Below are 19,777 nucleotides of genomic sequence, written 5' to 3'. Positions count from 1 at the left end.
TAACCTACCCTCCTCTAACCTACCCTCCTCTAACCTCCCTCCTCTAACCTACCCTCCTCTAACCTACCCTCCTCTAACCTACCCTCCTCTAACCTACCCTCCCTAACCTACCCTCCCTAACCTACCCTCCCCTAACCTACCCTCTTCTAACCTACCCTCCTCTAACCTACCCTCCTCTAACCTACCCTCCTCTAACCTACCCTCCTCTAACCTACCCTCCTCTAACCTACCCTCTTCTAACCTACCCTCCTCTAACCTACCCTCCTCTAACCTACCCTCCTCTAACCTACCCTCCCCTAACCTACCCTCCCCTAACCTACCCTCCCCTAACCTACCCTCCCCTAACCTACCCTCCTCTAACCTACCCTCTTCTAACCTACCCTCCCCTAACCTACCCTCCCCTAACCTACCCTCTCCTAACCTACCCTCTCCTAACCTACCCTCTCCTAACCTACCCTCTTCTAACCTACCCTCTCCTAACCTACCCTCTTCTAACCTACCCTCTTCTAACCTACCCTCTTCTAACCTACCCTCCCCTAACCTACCCTCCCCTAACCTACCCTCCCCTAACCTACCCTCTTCTAACCTACCCTCTTCTAACCTACCCTCTTCTAACCTACCCTCTTCTAACCTACCCTCCCCTAACCTACCCTCCCCTAACCTACCCTCCCCTAACCTACCCTCCCCTAACCTACCCTCCCCTAACCTACCCTCCCCTAACCTACCCTCCCCTAACCTAACCTACCCTCCCCTAACCTAACCTACCCTCCTCTAACCTAACCTACCCTCCTCTAACCTAACCTCCCATAACCGTTCCAACCTATTCCATTCTACCCTATTCCACCGTATTTTATTCATTAATCCTGTTTAATTCAGTCTATCCTATTATTTCAGTCTAGTCTAATGTAGTCCAATGTAATCTAGTTTTGTCTATTCCATTCTATGCTACTTCATCTTATTCTATTCATATCCTACCCTATTGTCATGGTTTAACCCCACCCAGCAACTAAGCACCACATAGCCGCTCACTCGCTCCCCCCCACAGTGGGATGGGGGAGAAAATCATCAAAAAGTAGTAGAATTTATGGGTTGAGATAAGAACAGTTTAGTAGAACAGAAAAGAAGAAACTAATAATGATAATGATAACACTAATAAAATGACAACAGTAGTAATAAAAGGATTGGAATGTACAAATGATGCGCAGGGCAATTGCTCACCACCCGCCGACTGACACCAAACTAGTCCCCGAGCCGTGATTCCCTGCCCCAGCTTCCCAGTTCCTATACTAGATGGGACGTCCCATGGTATGGAATACCCCGTTGGCCAGTTTGGGTCAGCTGCCCTGGCTGTGTCCCCTCCCAACTTCTTGTGCCCCTCCAGCTTTCTCGCTGGTTGGACATGAGAAGCTGAAAACTCCTTGACTGTAGTCTAAACATTACTTAGCAGCAACTGAAAACATCAGTGTTATCAACATTCTTTGCATACTGAACTCAAAACATAGCACATACCAGCTAACTCTATCCCAGCTGTAACCAAGACACCTATCCTATTCTATTCCATTCTTTTCTTTTCCATTCCATAATATTCTATTACATTCCATCCTACCCTATTCTATTATATCCTATCCTATTGCATTCTTTTCCATTCTAGTCTACTCAATCCTAACCTATCCTATTCCATACTTCTCTTATGCTTACACTGTTTCCTCTTACCAGAGCTTCAAGCTCACTTTGAGCCCGCATCAGAAACTGAAGGTGGGGACAAGGACGGTGATGAAGCGGAGGACAGTTTCCAGCCCGCTGAACAAAACAGGGCCGAGGATCCTGCTGTCCCATCAGGCGTCGGCACCCTTAGTTCTGTGGTGTCACATGAGGCTCAGCAGCAGCTTAGCCTGGAGTTGGGCAGACTCAGACAAGAGACCTTAAGGTAACCCTCCTATAATGACTGTGGATTTGTTTTCAGGCAGTCTTTGAAAAGCTCTCAGACGTTACTTTCTACGATGACATGTACATACATAACATGAATACTGCTCACCCACTGTGATCGATTGCCTCATGATAAAGCAGACCTCCCAGGAACATAAATGGATTCAGAATACGCTGGCAGCTCTGGTACGACACCTCAACAGCCTTTCAGCAGAACCTTTGTTTCTGTGTAATGAATTTTTTAATTGCAGAATGTCATGTTGCATTTCTACTGTTAAGTAATTAGGCTAAGTAAGTAGGGCAACTGTGCCCCTTTCCTTGACTCCTTGGATGCCACCTGACCCAGTGGCAGCACCCTCAAAGCTGTTCCTGCAAGAAAAGACCAGAGCAGCTCTGTCCTGGCCCACAGGACAGGCTGCCCACTAATTAGCATAAGCAGAGCCCCTCTCCTGTTTCTCATGGGTTACGTTTGTAGGCTGCTGCCAGTGTGTTAACATCAGAAGGTCCCACTCTTCTTTATGGATGTGATGTAAATCTGTCATCATTAAGTCCCTGGTAAAACATCAGTGTTCTACTGTTCAACAGTAAATTACAGGATAAAGGCAGCAACTCTGCCCAGGGAGGCCGCAAAACAGTAACAGAATTTACAAGCTATTTACTGAATTCTGCAAACATGAAAACCTTGCAGTGCCACCACTAAGCTGAGTCTTAGACAACCAAAATGAAGTCTGTAAACCATAAACCATGTTACTTACTTACTTAAGACAGCATCTCTCAAGTGTCTCTGTCCTTTGGTAGTCATTAAAAATGGTAAGTCTTTTTTTCAGCTAGACTCAGTATGGTTATTTTTGATCTCTCTCATACACCAACAGGCTTTTGGAAAACCTCATTCAGAAGGAGAAGGAGTATCAGACCCTCTTACGGCAATCTTTGGAGCAAAAAACTCAGGAATTACACTTGCTTCGATTAAAACTTAAACCCAAAGGTATGATGAGATACTGCATACTTTGACAGTCATACACAAATATATTGGATTGTGTGTTTGTTTAAAGGACAAAAGACTGTCTATTTTAAGCTTCAGTAGTCTGGAAACCACCACTTTTGCCCTAGCTTTGAGGTGTAGTAACCTATATGTTTGTTTTCTGTTAAAGATTCCCAATGGTCTGCAGCAACTTTTAGAGAGAATGTAGACCCTGAGCTCATGAACTGGCTCAAACAACAAGGAGCAGACTTGGATGCCATTAAGAGGGTAAAAAAACCCCCAAAAACAAAACACCTAAAACAAACAAAAAATTACCTTTTAAGTCACTGTAGTCATAATTAGCCATGTGGTTTCAAAGAAGGAATATTAATTTAGGAATAAATTTGCCTTTTAGTTTGCTGAAGAAGATTATACACTAAGTGCTGTCCTTAATGACATCACTAAAGATGATTTGCGGTATCTTCAACTGCGGTAAGGAAGTACTTATTAGTTCATTGTTAAGAGCTTAATTAAAGTCATTTGTAAAAATACTTTTTTAGAAGTTAGTTTATTCAAATAGGTCAGTGATAGTTCAGTGGCAACTGCTGTGTATTTCTGCTCTGATTTTCTGTTAAAGTTTTTCACATCTTAACTGCTGCAGCTTAACAACTATACCTAGGGTGCTTCAAGCCATCAAGTTTTGGCATTTATCAAGGTTGGGAGCCATTTCTGCACCCTTCAGGATGATGTAATCATATGGAAAATAGGCATAAAGAACTTACTTATTTTTCCTACCCATCAATTCAAGTCCTTTCTTCATCATTCTGTTAACCCCTGGCTGACGTGGAAGTTGTTTTAGCTATAACCTTAAAGAAGTGGTATAGTGTTTTCTACATACTGTTGTAACTGCTATGCCCTCAGGATTTCTAGGTTTTACTTCTTGCTCACTTCAGAGTAATGGAGATGAGGGAGTTTTCCCTAACTGTTCTCTATTCTTCTTCATCCAGGGGTGGTCTTGCCTGCAGAATTTGGAATGCAATATTAAACCACCGACAAACATCTGGCAAGACCTCAGTGCAGAAGGGTAATGCTTCAGCAGAATGTGAAATGGGAATAAACAAATGAAAGATACATTCCTAACACTTAAATTATTAGCTATATATATGTATGTACAGTGGCCTTGCAGGTTTTGCACAATTATATAGGTTGTTTGACCATCAGTGTAATACACAGTGAATAGTAACAGCTTTTAAGTCAGTGTCAATGCACTTAAATTATTACAACAGAGTAATGCAGAAGGCAAATGCCTATCAATGTAATACACAGCATTAGTGAGAAAAAACCTTTTCTGGAAAACAGGTACCCACACCTGGATTAGCTTTAGCATTGTGAAAGCTATGATGACCTTAAAACATGTCATAGTTCTGCTGGCTGATGGTTTGAGCAGGGAGGGGATATGCTAGAGCATATGTCACCTCATCAAAGATGAATGTATATAACTTTTTGTATAAAGCTACTCTCACTGAACTACTGAAAAAGGCCTGGTGTGACGTTTTCATTTAGTAACTTTTCTGCAGCAAAACCATAGCATCTAAATCGCTTTTTTGGTGGGTTTTGGGGGAAGTGGTTCATCAAGAAACAAAGCAAACAGCACCCTAGATAAATGTTAAAGTTAAATTTTTAATTTTTTTTTTTTTTTTTTTTTTTTTTTTTTTTACACTGTACATAACACATACAGCAATCCAAAGAAAAGTCAGTAAAGCAAATATATAGCAATTTAAATAAACTGCTGCTTTCTCTTAATTTAGCTCCTTCTGAAACAACATTCAGTATGTTTAAGGAAATCCATACTGAGATTGATTTCCCTACACATTTCCTCTTTTGAAAGAACTTTTAAATAAGCTTAGGGGTTGTTTCTGAGTCATTATAGTTCCTGTAAATGAATGCCAACATAAAGGCCCTTAACTGACAGACTTGTACCTTATCCACTGGTTTGGGCCGCGCACTTCAAAGGGTGGCTCATTGAAGTAGATGTGGTTACCCAGTTCTTCCAGTGGTGGCTCTGGGTCAGTGGTAGCAAACTGAGCAGCTTCCTCGATCTCCTTCCTTACCGCCACATCAATTTCCTAAACACAAAACAGATGCTTATTAGAAGACAGCTCAGAAAAAGCATGACAATTTTAAATTTAAACACAATGATTATTAAACACTGGTCAGAATTAGCGTTAACACTACCTAGAACATAAATTAAAAGCCTGTGAAAACTCCCTCCCTACTAAACTGCAGCATTTGTCCCTTTTCGATAGCACCAGTAACTTACTGCCAGAAGAACGTGACCCCCCCTAAGCCTCTACATTTTCAGTTCTGATCCTGCAAAACACTGGAAGTGTCAGTGTCAATTTTTTTTAAACAGAGTTGATGAAAGTATTTACAACATTTGCTTAGAGGGTTCCTGGCTCCTTCACTAGGATTTTTCACTATTGATAATTTCCCTTTCAGAGACTTACCCTTTCCTAGGCAGTTGAGAAAGCCTCGGTAATTTTGATTTCTACATGTTAGCAGATGACAAGAGCTGTATTTGAAACACTAATACCTGTACACACAGCCTCACACCCCGACTTACACTCAGCACCCAAAAGCAAAATGCCTTTCTGGCAGAGTACAACTTCATTAGCTGGGCTGCAACAAAACTTCAACTTCACCAATAAAAGCGATGCTAAAACAAACTTTAAAGACCTTCAAAGAACAAGTGACACACGCTGTCCTATGATGTGCTGTTCAGAGATGATTAGTGTGTGAACACTCAAGAGCTTGCTTAAATAGCAACTAAAAGCCATACCTTTAATTCCTCAATGCTAGCAAGGTTATTGTTGACCATTCTGTCCTTCAGCAAAGTAATGGGATCACTTTTGCTTCTCACTTCTTGAATTTCTTCTCTAGTACGATAGCTAGGAGCAAGACAAGCAAAGACATGAACTTCTTCAGTGGTATCCTTGAACAGAGGTGAGGTTCTGGACACAGCTCACTTTCAGAAAAAGGTGTGACCAAAGAATTGTCAGGAATGCAATGAAAAATGCAGCAACATTTATCGCTCAAAAGGTGACACAGCTACATCTAAAACAGCTTTTAGATCTGTAAGCAGCAACCAAGCTTAAGTAGCTCCAGACCCGAGTATAACATAGGCAGGGAAAGGGGAGCAACCCCAGCCTGAGACAGTTACGACAAGGGGGCCGCATTTCCTCCTTCCCACCTCCCCTACAGTGGGGCTAGATGACTTGGCTGCATGCGTCCAGTTCACTAAAAGTTTCCAGTGAAGCCCTGGGATACACCTCTACTTCATGTAGATCAATTCAGATCTGTGAGCTGGCACAAAGCCTGAGTCTTTTTGGCACCTATACATTTGTATTTTTAAGAAATGTTCCACTTGACTGGACAGTCCAAACTGTTTGTCATGGTTTAACCCCACCCAGCAACTAAGCACCATGCAGCTGCTCATTCACTTCTCCCCATCCAGTGGGATGGGGGAGAAAATCGGGAAAAAGAAGTAAAACCCATGGGTTGAGATAAGAACGGTTTAATAGAACGGAAAAGAAGAAACTAATAATGATAATGATAACACTAATAAAATGACAACAGTAGTAATAAAAGGATTGGAATGTACAAATGATGCGCAGGGCAATTGCTCACCACCCGCCGACTGACACCAAGCTAGTCCCTGAGCCGCGATTCCCTGCCCCAGCTTCCCAGTTCCTATACTAGATGGGACGTCCCATGGTATGGAATACCCCGTTGGCCAGTTTGGGTCAGCTGCCCTGGCTGTGTCCCCTCCCAGTTTCTTGTGCCCCTCCAGCTTTCTCGCTGGTTGGACATGAGAAGCTGAAAAATCCTTGACTATAGTCTAAACATCACTTAGCAACAACTGAAAACATCAGTGTTATCAACATTCTTCGCATACTGAACTCAAAACATAGCACTGTACCAGCTACTAGGAAGACAGTTAACTCTATCCCAGCTGAAACCAGGACACTGTTCTAGTAATCGTAGGTTACAGGATTTGAAATAACTCTAAAAGCCTTGGAAAAGCATGCTGCTTTGCACTCAAAGCTTAATTGGAACACACCATAAAGTCACACTGAAAGCAGAATTCATTAGTAGAAAGTACAGAAGTTTAACTGACACTGTGCTTGTTCTAAGACTAGATCTCTTAATACTGCAAGTAAAACAGGTATGTTACATGGCCATGGATTATCAACTGAGCAATGGGATGAGAGGTCAGACTGCTCATAGCAATTTCATCATAAGCTTTATATGCACTTCACAATGGATTTAAACATTGAATCCAAGAGTTTCAGGATTTTGACCATCAATACTTACTTGTTTTCAATGAATGCCAAGAAAGAATGTCACAGTACCTTATTCCAGGGTCACTCATACTGTGGCCATGATAACGGTACGTCTGTAACTCCATCAGAATAGGACCCTTAAAAAGAAAAAAAAAAATGACAGAGGGTGTTACCACCTTGAGTGACCAATTTGTTGTTCTAGCAGCAAGTATTTGCCATAGGTGAATTGCACCAGTGATGAATGATTTTAATTCAATGTTTTTTCTCAATTTACATAACATTGTTACAACTAGTAAAATGAAACTTGGCTCTTTTCAAATGAAAGCCTGTGTTGATATTGTGAGCATTTATTCTCATGTTCTTATTAAGCAGCGTTATACAATTTCTTCCCTTCCAATGTCATTCCACTGTTACTCAGACTATTTCAAATTGTTGTTTCACTGTGAGATGGCAGCTCGCAGAATGTTACTCTTCTCTACCGACTTTCTTCTTTTTCTGTTGTACATTCACAGCACAAACATTATTTCACCAAATATTAAAAATCTTCAAAACCAACGTATCACACTTGGGTGACAGACACTAATGCCGACTCACAAAACTTTTACTTCACTTTCTATTTGTTGTAAATATAGAATCATTACTACTTTCCTTGATGCTTCCCCTAATTAATCTCTTCACAAAGAGCACAACTGCCTGACAGAACAACTTTCACAACAGAATTTAACAGGGATAGAAATGGGAATGACAGAGTATCGGGAGATAGATCTATATATAGATAGATGTATGTATTTTTTAAATGCTTGGTGTCCTGGTTTCAGCTGGGATAGAGTTAATTTTCTTTCTAGTAGCTGGTATAGTGTTATGTTTTGGATTTAGGATGAGAAGGATGTTGATAACACACTGATGTTTTCAGTTCTTCCCAAATGGCATTTAGATTAAGTCAAGGATTTTTCAGTTTCTCATGCCCAGCCAGCAAGAAGGCTGGAGGGGCACAAGAAGTTGGCACAGGACACAGCCAGGGCAGCTGACCCAAACAGGCCAACGGGGTATTCCATACCATGTGATGCCATGCCCAGTATATAAACTGGGGGGAGTAGGCCTGGGGGGGATCGCTGCTCGGGAACTAACTGGGCATCAGTCAGTGAGTGGTGAGCAATTGCATTGTGCATCACTTGTACATTCCAATCCTTTTAGTATTAGTATTGTCATTTTATTAGTGTTACCATTATCATTATTAGTTTCTTCTTTTCTGTTCTATTAAACTGTTCTTATCTCAACCCACGAATTTTACTCCCCCCCCCCCCAGTTCTCTCCCCCATCCCACTGAGTTGGGGGGGAGTGAGTGAGCAGCTGCGTGGTGCTTAGTTGCTGGCTGGGGTTAAACCACGACACTTGGCTAATACCAACTGCATGTTAATAAATTCTAACAAAATTAAAGAACCACTCAATAGCTTACAGGTTCAATACTGTGGAGAAAAAAGGAAATAAAGGTCAAATAAAGTTCCAGCAGTGACTGGAGAAAATGAGCTAGATTAGGAACTTTTTATGCAGCAATAATGTGGCTAAGAATTTCACCTATGGAAAGGGAATGACAATTGCAGACTTACTTTTCCAGCTCTACAGTAATCAGCTGCAAACTTCGCTGCTTCTCGAACACAGAGAACATCCATGCCATCCACCTGATAAACAGAAGCTACAAGTTGAGGCAAAAAAGTGCCAAACCCCAAACTTCCCATTTTAGTACTTCCACAAGTGCAACAGGAATTCAGTTTCAAATTTTTCTATATTTAAAAAAATACTTCTAAATACATTTATAAATAAAAGAAATGCATACATGTTTATGTATTGTGAAGGTCTGTGCATGCACATTGCCCCACTTCCACCCCCATCAAAAAAAGCTGGGGTTGTGCTCACCCTGAGCCCTGGAATGAAGTCTCCTCTTTTGTAGTAGTCAGTACTGGCTGCAGCTCTTTCAACTGAAGTTCCCATTCCATACCGATTGTTCTCACAGATAAAAATACAAGGCAACTTCCATAAGGCGGCCATATTGTATGTTTCAAATATCTGGCCCTGAAAGAAAAAGAGCAAGTTACATCTAGACAGGGAGCTCAGCCTTCAAGCATTAGGCTCTACTGAAAATTGTTCAGTTGCACAGGTCTAGCTAGGAAAAAATTTAATACTAAAAGTGATCTGAAACCTGTCACTTGCTGCAGGTCAGCAGGAATAAAAGAGAAGCTACACTGTATGAGGCGACTTTCCTCTCAACTAACAGTTTATAGAACTTATTTTTTAAACCTCTATCAGTATCTGTGTTAGGGTAGCACAAAACCTTCAACTTTAACTGAAGTATTTCAGCAACAGTCATAAAAAAACTTCACAATTTTCTCATCTGGCAGGATGCTGCTACAGCAAAGTAAAAGGTTTGACCACAGTGACTGCATCAGCCTTGCTACTTTAAGTCAAAAATAGGGAAAACAAGAACTGAGATCTCTACCAGCATTTTGAAAGTGGGAAACTGTATCAACAGTAGACACTAAACCATCAATTTCTTATCTGGCCTAATGTCTCTGCTGATAATATGAAGAGACTGTCCAGAATGTCAATAGTAAGTGGCTCTGCAAGATGCTCTGTCCTCTCCTCTGTCTTCAGAAATGTAAGTTACATGTTTCTCCCTATTCAGCAGCACTGTCATCTTCACTGCTGTCATTCAGAGCTCTCCTTACAGCACAGAGGCTTCAGGGTGTCACACTTAAGTGAGCCATGCACAACTAGAAAGAGGATAACAAGAGTAACTGGAAGCCCCTCCTCCCGTCACCCCTGCAGTGTGCACATAATTAACCATTAGCTCCACTTGCCCCCTGAGTATCTGGAGCGCTCTGGAAGGGAAGGAGCTGAGCAGCTATCCCTACACTCCAGCAACAAGGGCAGAGTCCAAAATGGGGGCAGGGAAGGACAGGCATTTACACAGGTCCAAAACGTGATAAAAAAATGCAAGCACATGCTACATTCCTGATACGCAAAGAACATCTAGCAATTAACTTCACTGTTCATCTGAATCACCCCTCTGAGGACTATACAGTTCTTGAAACACACTCCTATTCAAATGCCTAAGACAACACAAATAGGAGGTGCTAGTGTCCCAAATTTGCAAGATGCCCAGCCACCTACATGAAGTTTGTCTCAATGAACAGCACTTCATGACAAAAGCCCTAAGAAAAACTGACTGTAGGACAGAAGGTGTACATTGTCTTCTCTCTCCAGGACTGCTTTTTCAGCATCGGTGGTCTCCTTTAATAAAGCATCCTTGCAGCAGAAAGCCCAACACACAAATCTCAGCGTAAGTTCCAAGTCAGACGTTGCCTGGGTTGCAGGTACTACACTGACAGGGTGAAAGGTGCTCTCCCACTGCTCAGTGGAGAGGCAGAGCTCACAGTTCACAGAGGGAAAACTGATTACCCACAGCCACAACGAGACAAAGCTCCTTTACCTGGTTGGCTGCACCATCCCCATATAACGTCAGACAGATTTCATTTTTACCAAAGTATTTACAGGCCAGCGCAATCCCAGCTCCAAGAGGAACCTATCACAGAGTACAGGACAAACCAAAATTTTAGAACAGTGTTGAGAGGAGTTGGAGACAGGCAGCTTGTGAACCATATAGAGACATCTACATTGTTTGAGATCTGCTCAACAAACAAGTTGTTAACAACCCACTTCCATTTGTTCCAATATGCATTACAGCCAAAATACAGACATTAACTATATTCTCAATTGGATTCATTTTTGCTAGTTTACAAAACAGTGAGCAAACCAGAATAAAGACATAACAGACTTAATAGCCAGAGAGCAATGGTATCTGCATACAGGCTCACACCACGAGAACTGAGAGGAAACACTGGCACAGGACATGAGCCAAATTCAACTTGTGCTTTAAAGTAGAAGTCACATATATACCTGAGCACCAACAATACCATTGCCACCATAGAAATTTTTGGTATACATATGCATTGATCCTCCTTTTCCCTTCACACATCCTCCTTTTCGACCTGAAACATGAATAACAAGCAATTTATTTTTTCGGAGGAAAAATACTATGCAAATGGGAACATCTAATTAAATCCCTAAAGGTAATAACACTAAGACCACGTTGTTGCCATTAGATCTATATGGAGTTAAGACACAATGGCCTCTCCCCAAAGAGTTTACAGTTAAATATAAAACAAAACAAATAAGAGAAGGGAGAGAAAGAGAATGGTGATGAAAACATAATTCAGGAAATACAGAATGAGATTAAGAAGAAATTTTAACACCAACCAAGAAGTTTCAGTGTCCTACTATACAAAAGCGCTTTCTGATAAATATGTTTTGTTTCGGGGGTTTTTTTTTGATAGCCAACATGGTCTGTATTTCTCATATATGTAATCTGTAAGAAGTATATACAGTCCTTATTACTTTTGGCTTCTGCAAGAAAGGTATGAATATTGTTCCAAATTGGCTGCAACAATCTATACTTGTTTTCCTGTGACAAAGTTGCAAAAGTTAGCAAAAGTTACAGATAGGACGTGGGGGGGGGTGGAGAGAGACCAGGATAAATATCAAAAAGTCACCTAGCCCGGCTTTACTCAAGCTGTAGTTTGAAGATAACTAGTGGTCCATGAAGCATTATAACAAACCCTACTTAAATGAGCTTATCTAAGAACACAGAATTTCTCATCAGCCCACCCCATTTCTTATTCTGTCTTGTTACTAGCTGCAGAGGCTTGTGTTTTCTTTCTAATAAGCACAGCTTGTTTGATTGGGTTTTTTCGCCTTAGCCTTGGTGTTTATTTTAGAAGCTGAATGCTGGATCTCCTTCTGGAATTTGTACTTCTCTTTAATAGTGGATCATTTTTTATTGTTCTCTCTCATGCCTCTCATATGCTTATGAATTGGTTTCACATAAGCTTTTATGGATTCTGCCAGCTAGACCCAAAGCAAAAAAAAAGAAAAAATTGTCTAATTTTAATCAGAAAACTATTTTTTAAGTGTAATTTAACTTCAGCAATCTCCCTCCACTTTTTGTACAATCCTTTCTTGTTTTTTTAGAAAGTATTTAAGAACTCCTAATTGACCAATGTCACTTTCTGCTATACTTTCTACTTTTCTTAGAACACAAAACAATTGCTCTGGGAATCATCAATTCAGAAGAGTCCTTTTCTATAGTTTTTTTTCCTGTAGAATCTTATCTACTAGTCTTACTTTGGGTGACTCTGCTTCCTGCTCCTTGAAAGACTTTTTAATTCTGTCATTTCCTGGTCATTGTAACTCAGGCTGTCTTTCAGTTCGGCATTTTCAGTCAAGATCTTTGTTTGCTAGAATCAGCTCCAGCAGCACTCTAGAAACTTGCCCCAAATATCATTTCTTGGAACAACAGTCTCTGTACTGCAGCTGCTCTTTCCCAATTAAAAGAGCCCCACTAAAACCAAGCATAGTGCTATAGAAGATGATGTATGTCATGAGAAGAAATAAAGAAAAAAAACCCCACATCATCATTGATATTTGTAGTTTCAGGGCCAATAGTAGACTTCAGTCATGACAATCTCCTCATTTACTTTCCCTCTTATCAGTATCCAGTGACACCTGGCAAGTCGATCATCCACTAGATTCTGGGCTTTCGTGCACATTATTAATGTGCATTCTTAACACACACATACATTCTTAGTATATGAAACCATACCTCTTCTCTACCTCTGAAACATGCTTTCCTGTATTAATGTTTCAAGCGTGCAAATTCTCAGATCAAGTCTTTTGTTATACCAATGATTCATAAAGGCCTTCAAACTCCTTGTTCATTTATCACTTCTGGCATCCATTCACAGATCTCTAAGCATTCAGCAGGCTGACCCTCTCTTCTCTTCCCTGCTCCACCTACAACCCTATTGTGAATAACCATCTCTCCTTTCTGCAAGATCTCAGATGTGTCTAGGTTGCCATTTAATATTCTTGGTACAGTCAAATTCTCCCAAACCATTCAGTTTATCGTTACAGGCAGCGTTTACCAGTCTTCCTAAGACTTCAGCAGCTTAATTCTGAAAATATAAGTCTGTCTCCTAGGAAGGGTAACGCCCAGTCCTATTGACAACAGATGCCTAGCACCAGCGAGTTCCATTTAAACAAGCAGCTGCAGCACAACAAATACAACTTATGGTATCAGGAAAAATTTTCTGAATTTGTGCTTTATAAGTACCAGCACTTAAATACTCCTTATGACTTGACTTATGTTTTATAGTAAAAAGTGGTTGCATCATAAAGTTATAAAATTTATTTATTCTGCTACGTCACTAAACTGCTTCTGAAGCCCCAGTATACTTTGTGCATCAACATCATTTTGAATTTGAATAAAAAATTCTGACACAAGTACAGTAGCATGCAAATCCTCATTTTACTTAGCACAAACCTGTAAGTTCAGCAAGAATTTCTCGAACAGGCACTCCTCGTGCATAGGTAAAGCCATGAGCTCTGTAAGCTGTTATCACATGGTCTGTAGGCTTTATGGCAACTTCAAGCCCTACGCAGCAAGCCTCCTGTTACAAAGAAAAAGTAACTCAGCAATGAAGAAAAGCACACAACTTCCACAGTCAGCAGTGTAGCAAGGGCTACCTGTGATCCCCCTGTGTATCAAACATCAGCAGAAAATGGGAAGAGCCCAGATACAGGAGAATGCCTTAAATCCCAAGGGGCAGCAGGCCTGGAGCTACAACAGCCTTGGGCTCTAAATTCCAACCTGACTGTGACTAACAAAAGCAGACAGGAGGGGAACTGGAAGCTGCAAAAATCTGAGGACTTCTTTGCACCTAAAAAACTGCAATTGCATCTAAACAACTGCAGTTCAATAATGGCGGGAGGGGGAACGGAGAGACAGCAAAGTTTCACTGTTCATGATGCTCCTTCTCCTGGCTGTTGCTTTCTAGTGGGCACATGATCCAAGAGACACTGGAACAAAAGACATGAATGAAGCTTGGAGGAGGAGAATGTGGACCTCCAAATGCATTGAATTTAATATGCTGCAGTTGCTCATTCCTCACACTCAGCTGATCTTCAGCTGCACCTTACTTCTCTCTCTTCCTATTGCTATCGCAAGATCTCAGGGATTCCCTTGCATGCTAAGACATTTTTTTAAAAGAAATAATGAACTAAATCACGGATCCAGCTACAACTTCAGACATTGTACACAGATACTCAGTTCTAGGTTTATTCTCCACTCTATTCAAATCCTTAAATTAAGTAAGGTAAGACAATATAAAACCTCTTGGGGGAAAAAAAAATCTTACCTGACCATCATATAAGTGGCAGAAGCCACGAATAATCTTCTGCTTGTACAGCTGGTCAGACTTCAGCTCCATGCGTCGTATGGTCTGCATTGTCTTGTAGTAATGGAGTCCCTCCTCTCGAGTCATCACTGCTGTGGTACTAGGGCCTTCTTCCAGGCGATGAAGGTCACATTTCTGCAAAGTTGACAAAGTAGTCATTTCTTGAAAGTAATTAATCCTATTTATCAATATCACTTAGGGTTTTTTTTATGCTGTGCCATTTTCATATTCAGATTTTAGTATCTTTTAAAAAAGAAAGCCAGCAAAACCTAAATTTGTAGATCAAAATAACTGTAAAGTTTGCACACTATTTCCAAATTAAGGGCAATAAAAACTTTACTTTTAATGAAGACAGATTTCCACTCATGAAATGAAGCCTTGTAGTTCCTACTACCAGTAGATGAACTAAGTCCTCACAAAATACTGGAAAAGCACATTCCACGGTTGTTGCATGCCAAATGCTTGGCAAGAGTTAGAGGCTTAGTGAAGAGATAAGAGAGAGACAGAGTTTGCTTTGTGAAACAATTTGTAAGATATGGTCCCAAGACTGGCCTTCACCTCTTCTACCATCACTTCTAACAAGCAGTAATAAACCACTGCTGCACCAGCCGCCCTGCCAGTCAAACCACCATGTGTACAGTACAACTTCGTCCCCGAACCATGGACTAATAGAGTTGCATAGAGCACTGATTTTAGACGCCCCTACAAAACAAAAATTTTTTAAAAAAATACTAGTCAAGTTCAGTGGAACAGACCAAACAAATTACTCTGTCAGTGCAGGTGAAATGGCCAAAATACTGCTACACAGATTAAAGACAGCCTACATTAAAGCAAAGTCTCTCCAGAGCAAATCCACTGACACCTAGATGAATTTGATATAACACATGTGCACACTACTCTTAAGACAGCTCTGCTTCAGAGTTCACGTAACAATAGGAACTTTGGAGTCTTGTAATCAACACAGGACCAAATGTTAAACCTTGTATCTACTCAGAAAAGACTTTTCATATAAACATATTTTCCCTCCCTTCTGCTTGTGAAACAATTTCAATACTTTACAGGCACGAACAAACAGGGAGCAGGTAAAAGGAAGATGAAATAGTTTCTTTCAGAGTTTCTTTTATCAATTCCTGAATGAAAAGCCAGCACAAAAGCTACTGCCAATGGAAGCATCACTTCTTCCTGAGACCTAGTCACTGCGGAAAGCTGACAGAATGTAACGCACATTTTTTGAGCAGCACCAAGTCAAGTGTGAAAAAGGATGCCTTATTTTTTCCTCCAAAAGCATGCACACCTCGATCAGCTGCACATCTGGAATACAGCACCCACGACTCCATAAACAAAAGGGAGATGGAAAGAAGGGTAGGCAGCAAACACCAGCTATTTGTTTTAAAAGCATTAATACTCTTGCCCTCAGAACAGAAAAGGCTCTTTAGCTCCTTTGTAACTCTGTTCCCACAGCTGTGTTGCAGTATCACAGCTGCAAAGAATCACAACTTCACATTCTTAAGAAACAAGTAACATTACTACATTCTGCCAAGCACAGTACTTCCACCTGCATTTAGAAATCAGGCCAGATAGTGAGGGGTTTGGTTCTGGAAATTCCAACAGTATTTTGCTAATCGAAAAGGTAAGGAGGCAAGTCCATCATGTCAGGATCTACAACAAGCGCTTACACAGAACGCCAGTGTTCAACTGCTTTACCTTAATCTCAAACGTAGCTTCACTTGCAAAGTCTGCATAGTTACGCGATGCTACCACCACTCGAGATGCCTTAAAAAAAAAAAAAAGACAAAACCAAAACATGAGCAACATTTAAATATAACTATCAAGCAAAAGTAGGTAAATTCTCAAACAATTTCTAACAGTACTCCCAAATTGAAATAATTTGTGAATGAAACTCTTCAGTGGCATATCCCTATAATACGAGAGAGATTTTAATTTGTACGTACATGCTAGGAGTTCTTTAAAACACAGTATTTAAAATTAAGCTTAGAAAAAGAGAATAGAATTTTACATTTGTAATACCCTTGATTATCCAATATAAAACCAATAAGCTTCAAAAGACTGTGAAGAGCATAAAAATCACAGAAATAAGTACTTTTCCCTTCACATGCCTGATTGCCTGCATGAGTAGAGACACAGCCAACGCAGATTTTGATGGCTGTCTGTGCTGACTGGAATGTCACCTTGATAGAACAAAAAATTCCTTTGGAAAAACCAACCAAACAAAAAACCCCAGCAGTTTTATGGAATATGAACTACTCCCACTCTTTCCTTTCAGTAGGAAGAGAAGCTGGAGGAATGCAAGGCAATAACAATGAAGAAAGAGAGTACCATTTAAGTGGGTAACAGCAGGACGACTACTTAAAAATTATATGGAAACACAAAAGGTGACATACCTAAGGAAACCTGAAATGCAGGGCAACAGAAAGGGTGGCACAGTAGGAGAGAGATAAGAAGTATGTTTAAAAATACACTACTATTCCGTCTTAAAGAACGTGCACAAGCTATTAACTAAAGAACAACTGGTATTTTTAGATAACTTCACTAAGTTTCACTGCAGCATCAGATACAATGCTCATCTGTCCATGCACGCATTGTGCCCACAGCATAAGGAATGCACTACATCCTTAGTGGCAAAACTGTGTTGCTGATTAAGTTACACATAAACCTCAGTAGCTCATTCAACCATGGCATTTGTGTACATTTAGCTGAAGGAGGTTCATTCTTTCAAACTTTTGAGAATATCCAGGTCAATGTCTGCAAAATAAAAGGTCTGATTGATAGGTATAAAGCTCAGAAAAAAGCCATCTTGGTTACCTACTCTGCTCCATATTTGATTTATCAATCATGATCCCCCCTCCCCCTTGCCCCATTATCAGATTAAATATTTAGAGTTTTTAATTTAAACCAATTTTCTACACTGTTTACCACAACACATCAGTATTACCGGTGAGGAAAAGCTATTTTACTTCCAGAGCTGGAAGTAAATCAAGAGTTTGGGGTTCACAGAATCACAGAATGGCCGAGGTTGGAAGGAACCTCTGTAGGCCACCTGGTCAAACCCCCCTGCCCTGAATACGTCAAAGCAAGACTGAGGAGTCTGTACAAAATTCTAATACATGGCCAGTATATGTATCAAAAACAAACCTTGACAAGACTGATTCAGGCCTTACCTCACTAACGGCTCCCTAGGTTAGCAGCATTTGGAAAGAAAAAAAAAGGGGGGGGGGGGAGTGGAGAAAAAAAGAGTAAGTAACCATAACAAACAAGTAGAGGAAGAGAAGTCAGCAAATTATTAGCCAACTAGAACACTGTAAGAGGTAGTCTCCTTACAGGTAAGCTCTATATCATGGAAATCCATCTATACACTTTGCAATGTGCTCAAAGCATATATAAAGTATTGCTTTATGGATTAAGACTGCTTCTATTTATTCAGTAATTTATACCTTCACTACAAATGCACAGGAAAAATTCAAGACAAATGTTTATGTATTTGGTAATCACTAGGATCCAAAAAACTATATTAAGACATGCAAACCAGATCTAGGTTGGAATTCCAGAACACAGTGTGTCAGGAACGGGCCAAGTACTTGCAGTAAGGGACTAATTTTAGACACCCGTATCTGAAAATTTTGATATAGGTATTTTACTTGTAAATTAGGAAATACTTTTAGATACATAGCCCCAAGACACACGGGAAGTTCTTCTGGTAAAACTGCTCTCTCATGTCATTCTCACACATCCAGCTGCCCGCCTGCTTTTTCCACAGGACACGAACGCTCAGGTAAGCCAGCAGCTTCGGGGTGGAGGCGCGGCGACAGGTTTGCTCTCAAAGGCAAACAGGCAGCCGACTTCCAATTACCAAAAAGCAGCCTTTAACGCTGGCTTGACCTCGCCAACGACTTTTTTTTTTTTTTTTCCCCCCCGCAGGGTTAATTTTTCCCGCACGACCACAGCCGTTGTCGATGGAATAAGGGCGGACGAAAAGGGAGTTTCTCAGACTTTTGGCGCAAAAGAGCCGAAACGCGACGGCGGGCGGCCGCTGTCTGAGGAGAGAAAGGCGAAGCAGCTGCGACGAGGGCCGGCGGCTGACTGGGAACGGGGCGGGAAGGGACCTGACCCCCGCCGACACCCAAAAATAAACACGTATACGTACATCTACGCGCGTGTGTGACTAAAAACCGCGAACGCGGAGGGCCCTGCGTGCGTGTGCGCGCGTGTCCGCGTCCCCCCGTGCCCTCCCCGCGGATTCCAAGGCCAAGCGGGCGGCCGGCCGCACCACACACGCGCCCCGCCCGGGCCCGCCGCTCCCCCGCGTCCCGGCCGGGCAGGTCCCGGCCGCACTCACCGTCCTCCCGGCGGCGGCGGCGGCAGCCGGCCCCTGCAGCACCCGCGAGAGCGCGGCCAGCAGCATCCTGCGCATGGAGCGGGCCCGTCCCCGAGTCTCCTTCAGCGGCAGCACCAACCGCCCCGGCCCACGCCGCCAGCCCGGCCCAGCGCCGCCTTTCCCTGCGCCTGCCCGGGCGGCGCGCATGCGCGGCGGGGGGCGGCGGCGGAGAAGCGGCGGGGCGGGGCCCCTCTGCCGCCCCGCCCCCCCGGGGCTGACCGGCCCGTCGTGAAGCGGCAAAAAAAAGGTGTAATTCGGTCAAAAAGCCGTGGAGGCTGACGAGCGGACCCTGGCGCCGCCGGCTGCCGTACTGCGAGGTGCGCTGCGCCTCGGCGCGGGCTGAGGTGTGCGAACGAAGCAATATAAAGCTTCCGCTTTTCCCATCGCAGAGAGGAAAGCCTCGAAAAAATCTGACAATGACGTCACCCTTGCACTCACGAAAGCCACCCGTGAGGCGGTGCTGTTCTCAGCTGTCACCAGGGACAAGGCAGTGCTGGCGAACACACGGGCAAGGCAAGACTACGCAGGGGCTCCTCGTGGAGTCGTTTTTGGCATGCACCTTGTAGGAAATCTGGATTTTGCAAGCCAGCTCTGCGCAACGAAGCAGCTGTAGACGTCATTCGTGGAGTAACAAGAGCAACAACAGCAGCTGGCCTCCAAGAGAACAAAAAGCAAGGTGAAAAGGCTGATAAGTCACTCCAGAAGGCATTTTCCCTGGAGTATCTCTAATCTGGAGCACTTGCCCGCGCAGAAAGCGAGCACGGACTTGCTGGAGATGTTGTCCTCCGGGCAGGGAGCGGCTCCG

General features: G+C 42.2%; 3 protein-coding genes across 11 annotated transcripts in view; 1 reads left to right on the top strand and 2 right to left on the bottom strand.

Annotated features, from left to right (window-relative positions):
- Positions 1–986, bottom strand: part of IVL (involucrin) — a 2,296-nt gene extending 1,310 nt beyond the window's left edge. Inside the window, exon 1 of the mRNA XM_075034672.1 lies at positions 976–986. Coding sequence (XP_074890773.1) covers positions 976–986 — 11 coding nt within the window. The remainder of the gene's footprint in view (positions 1–975) is intronic.
- Positions 1–18,789, top strand: part of MAP3K15 (mitogen-activated protein kinase kinase kinase 15) — a 100,027-nt gene extending 81,238 nt beyond the window's left edge. For 2 of the 8 annotated variants that reach the window (XM_075033399.1, XM_075033400.1), the window contains 6 exons: positions 1,717–1,927; positions 2,799–2,911; positions 3,078–3,175; positions 3,303–3,379; positions 3,895–3,971; positions 18,516–18,774. In XM_075033399.1, coding sequence (XP_074889500.1) covers positions 1,717–1,927; positions 2,799–2,911; positions 3,078–3,175; positions 3,303–3,379; positions 3,895–3,971; positions 18,516–18,559 — 620 coding nt within the window. In that variant the 3' untranslated portion in view covers positions 18,560–18,774. Of the gene's footprint in view, positions 1–1,716; positions 1,928–1,963; positions 2,113–2,798; positions 2,912–3,077; positions 3,176–3,302; positions 3,380–3,894; positions 4,605–18,515 lie in introns of those variants that run through there. The other 6 variants (XM_075033394.1, XM_075033396.1, XM_075033397.1 and 3 more) reach the window with 6 other exon arrangements.
- PDHA1 (pyruvate dehydrogenase E1 subunit alpha 1) lies at positions 4,548–19,116 on the bottom strand. Of its 2 annotated transcripts, XM_075033402.1 has the most exons (12): positions 18,934–19,116; positions 17,759–17,773; positions 16,284–16,352; positions 14,541–14,714; positions 13,667–13,793; positions 11,185–11,276; positions 10,718–10,810; positions 9,145–9,300; positions 8,838–8,909; positions 7,300–7,367; positions 5,727–5,835; positions 4,548–5,013 (listed from the first exon to the last, which is right to left on the bottom strand). In XM_075033402.1, the coding sequence occupies exons 1-12, from the start codon at positions 19,006–19,008 to the stop codon at positions 4,849–4,851; spliced, it is 1,215 nt and encodes a 404-aa protein (XP_074889503.1). In that variant the 5' UTR covers positions 19,009–19,116; the 3' UTR covers positions 4,548–4,848. The 2 variants fall into 2 exon arrangements, with proteins under 2 accessions (XP_074889503.1, XP_074889505.1); XM_075033404.1 differs by lacking the exon at positions 17,759–17,773.
- Positions 19,117–19,777: the final 661 nt, after the last annotated feature.

This window comes from Buteo buteo, chromosome 8, assembly GCF_964188355.1.
Source record: "Buteo buteo chromosome 8, bButBut1.hap1.1, whole genome shotgun sequence".
Taxonomy (NCBI): domain Eukaryota; kingdom Metazoa; phylum Chordata; class Aves; order Accipitriformes; family Accipitridae; genus Buteo; species Buteo buteo.
Note: the sequence above shows the minus strand (reverse complement) of the source record. Positions and strands in the feature narration are given on the sequence as shown.

Coding starts and splice junctions, on each gene's coding strand:
- PDHA1 (XM_075033402.1), bottom strand. CDS start 19,008: ATGCGCAGGATGCTGCTGGCCGCGCTCTCGCGGGTGCTGCAGGGGCCG. Junction 14,715..16,283: donor AAGCTACGTTTGAGATTAAG/GTAAAGCAGTTG, acceptor TCAACTTTGCAG/AAATGTGACCTTCATCGCCT. Junction 7,368..8,837: donor ATTACTGTAGAGCTGGAAAA/GTAAGTCTGCAA, acceptor TTTCTTTTTAAG/GGTCCTATTCTGATGGAGTT.